The 12,549-nt window shown below is 59.4% G+C and overlaps 1 protein-coding gene across 11 annotated transcripts in view; it reads right to left on the bottom strand.

The window, feature by feature from the left end:
• The window catches only part of TERT (telomerase reverse transcriptase), a 42,877-nt gene that overhangs the window by 23,429 nt on the left and 6,899 nt on the right, over window positions 1-12,549 (bottom strand). For 5 of the 11 annotated variants that reach the window (XM_058564393.1, XM_058564390.1, XM_058564388.1 and 2 more), the window contains exons 4-12: window positions 12,069-12,249; window positions 10,984-11,163; window positions 10,038-10,196; window positions 6,512-6,607; window positions 5,778-5,863; window positions 4,847-4,960; window positions 4,332-4,403; window positions 2,322-2,517; window positions 227-353 (exon numbers count right to left, since the gene is read on the bottom strand). In XM_058564393.1, coding sequence (XP_058420376.1) covers window positions 227-353; window positions 2,322-2,517; window positions 4,332-4,403; window positions 4,847-4,960; window positions 5,778-5,863; window positions 6,512-6,607; window positions 10,038-10,196; window positions 10,984-11,163; window positions 12,069-12,249 — 1,211 coding nt within the window. Of the gene's footprint in view, window positions 1-226; window positions 354-2,167; window positions 2,518-4,063; window positions 4,215-4,331; window positions 4,961-5,777; window positions 5,864-6,511; window positions 6,608-10,037; window positions 10,197-10,983; window positions 11,164-12,068; window positions 12,250-12,549 lie in introns of those variants that run through there. The other 6 variants (XM_058564394.1, XM_058564395.1, XM_058564398.1 and 3 more) reach the window with 6 other exon arrangements.

Here is a 12,549-nt window from a genome sequence, read left to right as displayed (position 1 = left end):
ACGGCTCTGGAGCCTGAGCCAACCGAGGCCTCGGACCCCCACACCCTGTGAGGAAGGGCCCTGGGGCCGAGGATGGTGGGGCCCGAGGGGCGTGGGGGCAAGGGGCCCTCGACACACACACACACAACCCACAATAACGGGACCCATGAACCACGCAAGCCTCACGGGGAACCTAAGCCAGCGGTCTCCGCGTCTGAAGTCTGCTGCCTGTTGGCAGCGCGCTCACCTGCAGGTCCAGGAACAGCCCGTGACACTTCAGCCGCAAGAGCGAGAAGAGCTTGCGACGCATGTTCCTGCCGGCCTTGAAGCCCTGCTGGAAGGTGAGGCTTGCTCTGATGGAGGTCCGGGCGTAACTGCAACACGACGGCGGGCATGAACCTCGCGAGTCCAGACATGCAGGCCACCCACCCCACGCCATCAAATGCTGCTCTGATCACACCTCACGTGCGGGTGTCCGCCCACACAACCAGGAGACGAAGGACGCCCCCTGACTCTGACACCCCCTCGGCCTGACCCCGCCGACCAGCCATGCAGTCATTGGTGGGAAACGTGAGCGTCAGGACGTGTGAGGAAAGGGCCCCGCTCACCACAACCGCGGGTACCATACCACTCACTGCCTGCACGCAGGCATCCACAACGAGCAGACGAGACACAGTCTACACTCCAGGTGGGATCTTTTATATCAGCTTTAAACACTCTTATCTCGAAATAAGTTTTTCATTATATCACATATTCTTTGAAAACAACATTAACGCAGAATAAGGCTTCTTCTCGGTGACATATCACATCTACTCAGCTGTTTATGTCGGTTGTTTCGTCTCTGTGCTAAGGCACCCTACCCCGAGCACTTAAATAAAACCTCTGATCACGTCTCTGACTTTTCCTTCAGGACAGATTTCTAGAAGTGGAATTACTGGGAAAACGTCTGAACATTTTAAGAACTTGAACACAAACTGGCAGCTTTCCAGAAAAGTCATCCCGTTTGCCACACCCTCAGAAATGAGTGAAGTGTCCTCGCCCGACTCCAGCGCCCGCAACGGGAGAGCGCAGAGGAACCGCCATCGTGAGGGAAATGGGGCCTCGGGCTGTTGTGGTAGAACTGGGCCTGGAGGGCGGGGGGAGCTGGACCCCTGGGGAGGCTGAGTGGAGGCCCGAAGATAGGGAGACAGAGCCGGAGAGTCGGGCAGGGAACGGGGTCAGAAGACAGAAGCACAGACACAGGGCCGCACAACAGCAGCAGGAGGCCAGAGAGACAGACAGACGCATCTGGACCACGCACAGAAAGGGCCTGCACTTGCCTCTCCCCTTTCAGAGCAAATTCCCAAAGAGCCTGGGAAACGGGACAACTGTGGACCTGAGTGTCCAGGCCAGGACAACTGGAATTACAACACAGGAGGGACGCCCGCCTTCCACCACGGCTCTGGAGTCTGTGCTATTCATGAGTGAGTGAGCACGGGTTCCTCATCTGTGTCTGTCCTGAGTCCGTTCAGGTCTGTGCAGGGCCTGAGGCTGGGCTGTGAGCTCCCAGGCTCAGAGGAAATGCCCTGTTAGGGGCTGAACTATGTCCCCCAAATTCATAGGATGAAGCCCTGACCCCATGTCTGGAGATGGGGCCGTTAAGAAGGTAACTGAGGTTAGATGAGGTCATTATGGTAGGGCCCTAATCCAGAGTGACAGGTGTCCTTCTAGAAAGAGGAGACACTAGAGATGCTCAAACACACAGGGATGACCATGTGAAGACATGGGGACAAGACGCTGTCTACAAGCTGAAGAGAGAGGCCTCAGAAGGAACCAGCCCTGGCCACACCTGGATCTCGGACTTCCAGCCTCCAGAACTAAGAGGACATAAATTTCTGCTGTGTACACCGCCCCGTCTGTGGTATGTTCTACGGCAGCCTAAGCTAACTACAACAGGGGCCCATGGTATCACGCACAGAGCAGGCCCCATGCGCCACAGCCCTGCTTCCCCAACGGACCAGAGGTGACCACAAATTCATAACGTCCGGTGAGGCCACGGACCGGCATTAAAGCATGTGCCCTAAAGACACTCATGTCCAGCAGGTCCTGAAATCTCTGGGTTCAGATCTCACTGCCTCCCCACGGAACGTGCTGGTGCCCCCAAGTCTGCCACACAGTCTTTTACCAAAAATCCCACACAACTGCTCACCTAGAGAGTCCCCTCACTCCCACAGAAGGACGTGCTTCTGCCCTCCTCTGGACGGGAAGACAGGCCTCTGACCTTTCGGGGTCGCAGCCACCTGTGGCACACGGAAACAGGAACGGGACTGGACCGACCGTGTCCACCTGCCGGGCGTGCTCACCTGGAGTAGTCGCAGAACACCTAACACCTCCAGGGTCCGAGTGTCCAGCAGCAAGCCGCACCAGGGGAACAGGCAGTGGGCCGGCAGCTGGAGGGGGGCCGCGCCGCCCAGGGCGCCGCCGTCCACAGGGAAGTTCACCACCGTCTTCCGCAAATTCGCCACGCAGCCATACTCGGGTACGCCTCTGACCAGCGTCCTGAAGCAGAGAGGCCATGTCAGCCTCCAGGAGGACAGGGAGGCCGTCCGGGCATCTTGGAAGTACTCGTCCAATGCTACATAAACCCAGAGAGGTAGCCGGGTAGCGGAGGGCTGGAGCGGGCAGGCACCAAGGAAGGTCAGACCAGCCCTGCACTGGCCTCCAGGTGCTCGTCGCCAAAGCGTTCTGGAGACTGGGTGCCAACGATCAGAGGCAGGCAGCAGGGTACGGAGCATGGAGTCCCCACAGACCAGGGCTGGATCCTGAAGGATGTGCAGAAGCCTGGATGACCCTGTTCACAGGTGAGCAGTGAGCATGGGAGCCCGGCTGAGAACCGGGAGAGGCAGGGCTCGGAGGGCAGAGGCCAAGAGGTCACATCCTCTCTGCGATGGCCAGTTGACGTGCCCACTCGGTGCAGCCATGGTGCTCAGGTGTGCAAACTCGAGTCTGGGTGCAGCTGGGGTGTTTCATAGACGTGGTCGACATCCACAATCAGCCGGCTTTAAGGGGCTTATTTTCCACAGCGGGGCAGGCTCACCCATCAGTGCAGGGGCCCAAAGAACAGAACTGTGGAGCCCCTCTGACTGCAGCATGAGCCCCCGCCCATCTGCCGCTTGCCCTATGGATTTCAGACTTGCTTAGCATCCCCACTGTCGTGTGGGCCGATTCCTTGCAAAAAACTGCCTCCTGGATATGTCTATCTGCCCCCAGTGGTCTGTCTCCTGGCGGGGTGGGTACCTCGACTGACACACTCTGAGCCACCTCCCTGCCCAACACCCTTGAGCAGTGCCCTCCCCCAGAACTTTCCACAATGGAGGCGACATTCTCTGTGCTGTCCCCTCTCGCAGTCACTGGCCACATGTGACTATTGAGCTCTCTGAATGTGGCTGGTGCCCCCGAGGACCCGGATTTGTCATTTGAATAACTTTGATGAATTTACACTTGCACGGCATCCTGCACTGCCGTGTGTGACATCAAACCCTTGAGCACGCAGCAGACTTCGCACTGGCCGAGCCCTGCAGAGTACCTCCGTGGGCAGACTCGGGGTGCGGGGACAGTGTACAGACGGGTGTCTCCAGAGACAGCCCAGCAACCAAAGCAAAGTGCCCCCAGGCAGTGACACTTCTTTAGGGTTCGGTTTTATAACCTTCTCCTCCCTTCGAACAAAACACTTTAAAACAAGCCCCCAGGCCCTGGGGCCCCTGAGAGTGACTGTGCTCTGCAGACCGCAGCTCTAAGGCGAGGATCCCACAGGCCTGACTTTGGTTTGAACAAAATGAACTTTAAGACCAACCCCCCTTGCGATCCCCACGCCTCTTAACACATCGTTTTCAAGTCCAAATCCTCCGTTCTCTCCCGAGTGAGCTCCACAAAGTGCCTCCACGGCGGAAGCCACAGACAAGCGCGCAGGGCTCCTCCTGCGTGCGTCCCTCCCGGCCACCTCCGGGTCTCAGCCCCGGGGCATGGGGATCCGCCGTCACTGCTCTCTCCACCGTCCAACGTGTTCCTGTGCCTGCGACTTCCAAGGAGCCTCCGTGGACCCCGCTCCGCCCCGCCCGCCGCCTGAGCTGTGCTCCTTCGGGTGGCACCTGCGACCTCATGACACGCTGATGGCTCCAGGCTCCCACCAGTGACAGGAGGAGGTAACTGCACACCCGGTTTCCCGGAACGGCACAACTGCGCACTCACTAGAGACGCTGGGATGCCGCGGGGAGCATGGGCGTGAGGCGAGAAGGACGTTATTACGTGAGTTACATCAGCTGTACACGGGCCACAGAAGAGCCCGCAGAGACACACGCATGCGAGGGCCCTACCTGAGAAAGGCTCTCGCTTGTGTCAGGTGAGGGGTGACCAACAGGAAGTCATCCACCAGGCGCAGGAGCACCCTGAGAGGAGAGACGCCGAGAGGGGCTTCTTTCACACTTGGAACATCACGCCCTTCCTTGGGGGAGTGAATGGCGAGAAACTTAAACGTCTGAGTTCACAGGGACGAGAATGAAGTAACCTTCTCCGAAGAGGCTCCACTAAGACTTAAACCTCTTGTGGGATTCGGCACTGGCCGGGGGGCGGACGAGCAGGGGCCCTGCGATCAGGCCGGGCTCCCCAGGCCCCTGGGCCCGTCCAATCAGAACGCAGCCTCAGTCAGATGCCCGGGAAAATGCCCAGAACCCCGGCCGCACTAGAAGCCACTCATACCACGTCCCAGGCCCGCTTACTGCCTCCCGTGCGACTCTGCATGAAGAGACTGGTTGTGGTTCTGTCTGTCTCTAGAGGACCAGAGAGGCGAGTGGGTCGAAACAAACCAACACACACAGAAGGAGTCCGTTACCCGTCCCGCTGAATTCCAGAAAACAGTTTGTTCTCCATGTCTCCGTAGCACAAGCTGCAGAGGAGAGTGGACAGAATGGATCCCTGGGGGATCCCCCGACACTGGACGTAGGACCTGGGGGGAAAGCGTGGTCAGAAGGGCGGGCAGGCCACAGCAGGCCTCACGGTCACATCACACACACGCATACGTGCGCAGACCACATGCACGCACCCACACTCGCACACACACACTCACACAGACACCCATACCATGCCCACCCGGGGGGAGTGCGAGTCAAGATCTGTCGCTCTTTCCCACAAAGCCCTGCCTGTCCACACGTGGCACGACCCATTTTTATACAGGTCGCAGCAGGCCAAGGAGTGGGTGGTGCCTCTGGGGGAGAACTAGGGGGTCCCAGGAGTGGCCTTTTCCGTGGAGAAAGCTCTCTTCCGACTGGGGGGCTGTTTCCACGTGTGTGCAGGCACATCCTCTGTCAGATTCACCCTGCTGTGCACCGTGACGGTGTTTCTCCAGGACGTGAACGTTATTTTATATTTCCAATGTAATTCTACTTTAATAAGTATTACAATCATTTATAACATAATAATAATAATAAAGATAAATCCTTTAACTAAAAGGTTTCCAAACTTGGCGCGCAGCTAATGATGGCAGAGAAAGCGCCCGCTTCCAAGCTGACCTCTAACAACCTTCGCTGTGAGCCTGAGGCCCCCCGGACCACTGCTCTCGTCAGACACACGCTAGGGTACTCGTGCTGGGGCTCGCCCAGGGAAGTCTGGGTTTGATTGCACGGTTTAAAAAATTATCTGCTGGCATTTAAGTCCCAAGGGACTTCTCGTAACAATGGGCACCTCGTTTCTGCCACACCAGCCAAGTGGCCGCAGCACAGGGGATCTTGAGAGGATGATGGGAGGTGGGGAGGACCCCCACTCACTTGCCCCCAATCCTGATGACGTGGTTGTGCACCAGGCGCAGGAAGAAATCGCAGAGGCTGCTGCCGGCCTCGTTCAGCGAGGAGCTCTGGGAAGGGACAGGAGACACGGGTGGGCGGCGGGCCGCAAGGGCGCGGCACAGATGGGCGCTCGCCCCACGCTGGATGCCGCCTTGGGGTCACCCGTCGATCTGGCTGGGCTCTGACCCACGGCCACCGGCCCGGACAGCTCACGCGGTACACCGGCGGGGCCCCCAGTGGCCAAAGGAAAGTCATCTGAGGTCTCAGAGCCTCATCAGGTGGCCAGGCTTGTCCCTAAACCAGTTCTGCAAAAAGCCACAGAGCTGCAAGGCCGACCCACCTCCAACGGCCCCGGCTCAGGGGAGCAGTCCCACTGATGCAAGCAAAACAGTTTCCCACTTGACAGGTCAGCTCGAGGTGGGTCTACAGTCAAATCCAACTTGTCCTCCGAAAGAAAGGGGACACGCCTCTTTCTGGCTCAAGATGAAAACTGAGGGACAAGACGCCTCCAGCAAATCATGACAAAGCAGCTGGACGCAGCGGAAAACGTGGAAAGGAGGTGGGAAGAACAATTCAGCCAAACGCAGAAGCAGGGCTCGGGGCCCAGGAGGGTGGTGTCCTCGGCCACGTCCACAGCTCGCTCCTCCCCTCCCCCCAAGTCGTTAGCTGAGTGACCACCACACTGCGCATGGACACTTGTGCCGACCCCCACTGACCTGCTCGATGACCACGGCATCCCTCAGTGAGCTCATCTCCTGCAGATGCTCCACGAACTGTCTCATGTAGGGCCGGAGGTCCGTGAAGGTAGACACCTGCCGGCAAACAGGAGAGGGCGTGAGGGGGTGGACGCCTCCCTCCCTGAGCCCACCTGGGACACCGAGAAGCAGAAGTCACGACACGGATCACCGAGTTGGGTCAGGAACAAAGCCAGGGAGGCTCCGCAGCGTAGCGTGTGTTTGGGAAAAGGAGAACAAAGGCATCGGGACCGGGAAAGTGCTACAAAGTCACAGGGACGTCACCAATGGTCACCTGTGGTCACCTCCCCCATGACCACTATGACCACCCCATAAAACGCCCATGAAAACTGCCTGGGGGTGCTGGAGAGGCAAGAAGCAGGCAGGCGTGGGGTCCCAGTCCTCGGGGTGCATCCCACCTTCACCCCAACTTCCCCGAGGCCTGCCTATCTGCCGTGCGAGGGGGAGCCCTAGCAGAAAGTGGGAGGCTATGAGACTGAAGACAGTGGGGGTTCAGGGCCACCAATGCAGCTGGGATTGAGGAGCAGGTCTGGGAGGAGGAGCCACAGAGGAAGGAGCCCAGACAGTGTGGGATTTCTTGTCCAGCCCGCGCTGACCCTCAGCTTCAGGTGCTCCGGGGAGACTGATGGAGTGTGGTCATCGCCGCCACCCGGGGCTGAGGGGCCTGGGCCCCCCGAGGGGAGTACACGGCGCTTGGGGGAGACAGCAGAAGGGCCACGGCCAGAGAAGGGGCAAAACACGGTCTAACACCAACCCTTGTGGAAGATAAGGGCCGTCCACCACTCCACTCACGGGAGGGGAGGGCCACCCACCACTCTGTCACAGTTGGGAAAATATCACTCTCTCTGGAAGAAAACGTCATGCAAAACCTGTACTTTAAGAATTTCTATTTACAAAGTCTGGATCTCGTGAAAAAATACCGAGGCATATGAAGAACAGGCCCACGTCCCAGACCTCAAGTGAAACAGCAGAAACCCACCCGCAGTGAGTGGTTACCGAGTCACGGGGACTTAAAATCAAGAAAGATAACGCAGTCAATAGAACAAAGGAAAAGACGAGGAATTTAACCAGAGACCTGGAACCTGTGAGAAAATTCGCATGGGATTTCCAGAACTGAGAAACAGGACAGTAGAACTTAAGAATTCAGTGAGTGGGTGTAACAGACAATTAGAGAGAGAGGAGCTGAGTGAACTGGAAAACAAGTCTGTAGCAAAAGCCCAGATTTCAGCAGAGATGGAAACAGATTAAAAATACAACGCACAGAATTAATCAAAATGGATCCCAGACACGAATGTGAAGCTGAGACAATGAACGTTCTACAAGAAAACGCAGAAGAGTGTCGTTGCGACATGGGGGCAGGCGGGTGTATCCAACAGGACACAGCTTCAGCCAAAAAAGGCTGAGAGGGACCGGCCCAGTGGCATAGTGGTTAAGTTCGCGTGCTCTGCTTCAGCAGCCCGGGGTTTGCAGGTTCAGATCCCGGGCACGGACTCACACACAGTTCTTCAAGCCACGCTGTGGTGGCATCTCACACATAAAGTAGAGGAAGATGGGCACAGATGTTAGCTCAGGGCTAATTTTCCTCACCAAAAAAGAACAAAACGGCTGAGAAAGTGGACTTCACAAAGTTAAAAACCTCTGTTCATCAAGACTCCACCTGCGACGGAGAAGGCAGACAAGCCAAAAAGGCATCTGCAGTATGTCAGCTGACAGGGGACCCGCATCCAGAACACGCACAGACCTCCCGCTGGTCACCAACACAGGCAGCCAGCCCAGCACAGCGAGGAGGCGACCTGAACAGGCGTCTCACCAGAAAAGACCCACACGGCCCGTACACGGAAGGCGCTCGACCTCCCCCACGTCAGGAGACACAAATCACAGCTGTACACATGGCTCCGCACCCACCAGGACACCTGGGCTCCGACCAGAAGCGCAGACACTCGCAGGTGTCGTGAGCGTGAGTGTGACAGGCCCTCTCCTGCAGCACAGGGGAGTGTGACCTGGCACAGCCAGCTGGGGAAAGTCTTTGGCCGTTTATCCCCTAAAATTAAACAAAGCACAGAGTGACCCAGCAACTCCGCCCCTGCAATCTGCCCACAGACACGAGAGCTTCTGTCCACCAAACGGCACCCTGCGGGAACACCCACAGTGGTGTCGTTCAAACCCTCCAAACTTGGAAACAAATGCCCACCAGCAGCAGAGAGCAGGACCCCACTGTGCCGCGTGCCCATGTTGGGACACTGCCCACAACGAGGACAGGCAAGAGCTGCTGCTCCCTGAGGCAGGCTGAATCTCAGACACGCTGCGGAGCGAAGGACGCCAGACGGGAGGGCAAGTTCTGCCCGATTTCACGTTCACGGAAGTCGAGACTGGTGAGTGAGTCCCCGAGACGGAGTCAGAGCGGTGGGCGCCCCGGGGACGGGCAGGGAAAGTCCCTCGGGCCTGGTGACTTCTGTGTCTTGACGTGGCTGGCGGCTGCCATCTGTGTCCACACTCAGAATGTGCAAACCACACCAGCCTGAGCCCGGCCCCGGGGCTTCCCGTGTGGCTTTCCTGAGAATTCGTGGGGGAAGTCCCTCTCTTCTGCACCCTTCTGCCTCCCCCACGGCGCTGCCTATAGGGACTGGGGGCCCTCACGCTCCAACGTGCTCGTGAGGATCAGTTGGAAACCCCCGCACGCTGATGGGGCCTCAGGCACGACCTGAACCCCAGTTGTCCTATTCCAGCCCCGCTGAGGCCCGAGGACCCTGGCCACTGTGGGACCACTCAAGCAGGGATGGCAAGCGAGGTCCAGGTGTCCTGGCGAGGCACCCTCTGGCCCTTTCCTCTCCCAGAGCCAGCACAGAGCCCGCCCACGGAGCACACTCAGCCCCTCTTCACAGCCACGGGCCAGGCATGGGCTCCTGGCGGCAGCCATGAGAAAGCCACCTAAATGTGTACACAGTTCTGCTGCCGCCGGCCTCCTCCTGCTCTGCACAAACCCGATTTTCAGTCCCAGGGGGCCCGAGGCTGTGAAGGGACAGCAGGGGCAAGAGCCAGCTTGAAGAGACGATGAACGTAACATGAAGAAGAGTGAGGGCAATGGGGTGTCTCCCAGCACTGGGAGCACCACACAGCACCCACGGAGGAGGGCCAGGGCCTCAGGGACGTGGACATGCCATAGACACAGCTGCACCATGGACAGGCCACAGACACACCTGCACCAGACACACCTGTGCCACGGACACACCTGCACCAGACACACCTGCATCGTGGACATGCCACAGACACACCTGAACCAGACATGCCTGTGCCACGGACACACCTGCACCAGAAACGCCTGTGCCACTGACACACCTGCACCATACATGCCTGTGTCATGGACACGCCATGGACACACCTGCACCAGACATGCCTGGGTCATGGACATGCCATAGACACACCTGCACCAGACACACCTGTGTCACGGACACGCCTGTGCCACGGACACACCCCTGTGGGATCTTACGTGTCTCTTGAAGGACTTGCGGAAGTGTCCGTCTGCAGTTCTCCGGACCACGGCGTACTGGCGCACACAGTACATGTTCTCTTGGGGCCTGATCACGTTGGCGATCACCTCCGCCAGCCTGTCCTGAGGGAGGGCGTCATATGCCCCCGTCACGTCCACCTACGGGGAGTGCAGATGCTCACATGCTCACCTCCGCCCGTGTCCCCGTGCCCTGGGGTTCTGCCCTGCTAAGCCTGCACGCCGACCTGCCCTGAGCAACACCTGGGGTGAACAGGACATGATGGGTAGGCCCCAAACTCCCTACCCACAGCCCCGTCCCAGCCACACATGCCTGTTGTGCCATGGGGCTCTGATGGAGACACCCCCATCCCCGACTCTGAGTACCCCAGGGTGGGCCTGCGTCCCTCTCTCTACACCCCTTCCTCCCCCGACTCTGAGCATCCCCAGGGTGGGCCTGCGTCCCTCTCTCTGAGCTGCAGGCTGATGACCAGGAGGCTCCTGGCAGATGTTCAGGGCACAGGGTACCCAGGCACTGGGAGCTGGGCCAGATGTGTGTCTTTCTCTGAAAGGGGATCCCCCGTGCTCTGAGCAGGCAGCAGTGTCAGATCCTCCCCATGAATAGAAGCCCTCCATGGAGTCAGGCACAGGGTCATGGAGCCCACGCCAGCAGGGAAGGCCCAAAGCTTCTGTCCTCAGGGGCCGGACACCTCCATATGGAGATGGGGTTGCCTGCCCTCCCTGCTCCCAAGAGAATCTATGGGACACAGATGCAGCTCCTCCAAGGGGCACCTCATTCGGGCAGACACGGGGGTGCTGAAGAAGGCCGGCCACTCCCCACACCCAACCGGGGCCCAGGATGCAGGGTCACCCAGTGGGGGGAGCTCCCAATGCCCAGCTGGTTCACTTGGGGGTGGGGCAGGGATGGGGACCAGAGCCAGGAGCCCACCTTGACAAAGTAGAGCAGAGGCGCTGGGTCCTGGGCCCGCACGCGGAGCACGAAGGCACGCCAGGCCCTGTAGATGTCGTCCAGGCCCAGCACGGAGGCCCCCAGGAGGCCGGGGCGCCGCGCCCGCTCATAGTTCAGCACGCCGAACAGCGTCTTCACCTTCGAGATGAGATGCTGGGCCTGCAGGGGCCAGCGCAGGAAGGGGCAGCATCGTCAGAGGGTCCCCCACCCCACCCACGGGCCCCCAGGGATGAGAGGCAGCGCCCTGCCTCTGCGCCTGCCCCTGACGCCTCCCCCTGCTCGCCCCGCTTCCCTCAGACTCTGGAAGGGCCAGAATGCCCCCAGACCCCAGGGTCTCCCCAGGGACCCATTGTTGGATCTCAGAAACTCTAGAGGAAAAACTACAATTAGCTACACGTGTGAGCATCTCTACCCACCCATCCTCCCACCACAGACGAGGAGGGATCTGCCTCCTGGGGACCCCACTCCACTAGCGACGAGGACTTCATCTTCACTCAAGACCAAACTAGGCCCCCAGTCGACATCGACAGCTTCGCTTTCTCATTTGGGGGGGCATCACGAATGACAAAATCACCCCAAACACTAGAGGGAGGCACTCAGGAGGGGTCAGAGCCACTGGGACACAGAGATGCCATGGTGGCTGCATGGAAGGAGCCACGGGGGGCTAACCACGGGCGCGAGGTCCTACGGGGGGGTCCTCGGAACCCTGGTGGGCTGGTGACAGCTGAGCAGTCTGGTGCTGTCACTGGCTCTCGGAAAGCACGCAGCGGCCCCGCGCTACGGCAGGACCACAGGCACCATGTGGGTCCCGCATGTCACAGGCTGTGTCACGAGAACTCTGGATTCTCAGAGCGCATCGACCAGCTTCTAGGCCTGGCCTTCCTACGAGCTCCTTCTCTGGACCCGGGAACACGCCCCGTCCACGCGCTCTGCCCTCCCACAGCCCGAGATGCTGCCGGCTCTAGCCTCGTGGCTGTGGGCCCTCCTCCAGGCTGTCTGTGTACGTCCACACCAAGCCTGGGGTTTAAATGCACTTCACTCAAAAGTGAAACAAAAGCGATGACCTTCTTGTCTCTATGGAAGGTTCTGGCCCCCACAACGTAGTCCATGTTCACGATTGGCCGCAGCCCACTGGGCTTGGGGACGAAGCGGAGTCTGGACATCAGCAGAGCGGGTCTGGCTTCCTGATGTCGCCTGACCTCCGCTTCCGACAGTTCTCGAAGCTGCACCCTCTCGAAGTGTTGTCTGAAACAGAGGGCCTCATGGGACACCGCCCCGGGAGAACCAGGGCGGGCAGGCTGGTGAGGACACCAGTGCCCGTGAAGTCGGCAAAGCCCGGACACCCACACCCAGGACGCTGTGGCCACGCCAACACACGGACCAGACGCCGCTGGAGCATCCTCCATGGCAGGTGCCCAGGACCTCCAGTTCCCTCAGGTAGAGAGCCTTGGGTAGTGCAGGCTGGGGCTGGACGGACCCCTGGGCAGCAGGACCCCACATTCCTCCACATGGAACGAGCAGGGGCTCTTGGTGCAGCCGCAGCCA

This window comes from Diceros bicornis, chromosome 20, assembly GCF_020826845.1.
Source record: "Diceros bicornis minor isolate mBicDic1 chromosome 20, mDicBic1.mat.cur, whole genome shotgun sequence".
NCBI classification, from domain to species: Eukaryota; Metazoa; Chordata; class Mammalia; order Perissodactyla; family Rhinocerotidae; genus Diceros; species Diceros bicornis.
This window is presented reverse-complemented; position numbering and strand designations above follow the sequence as displayed.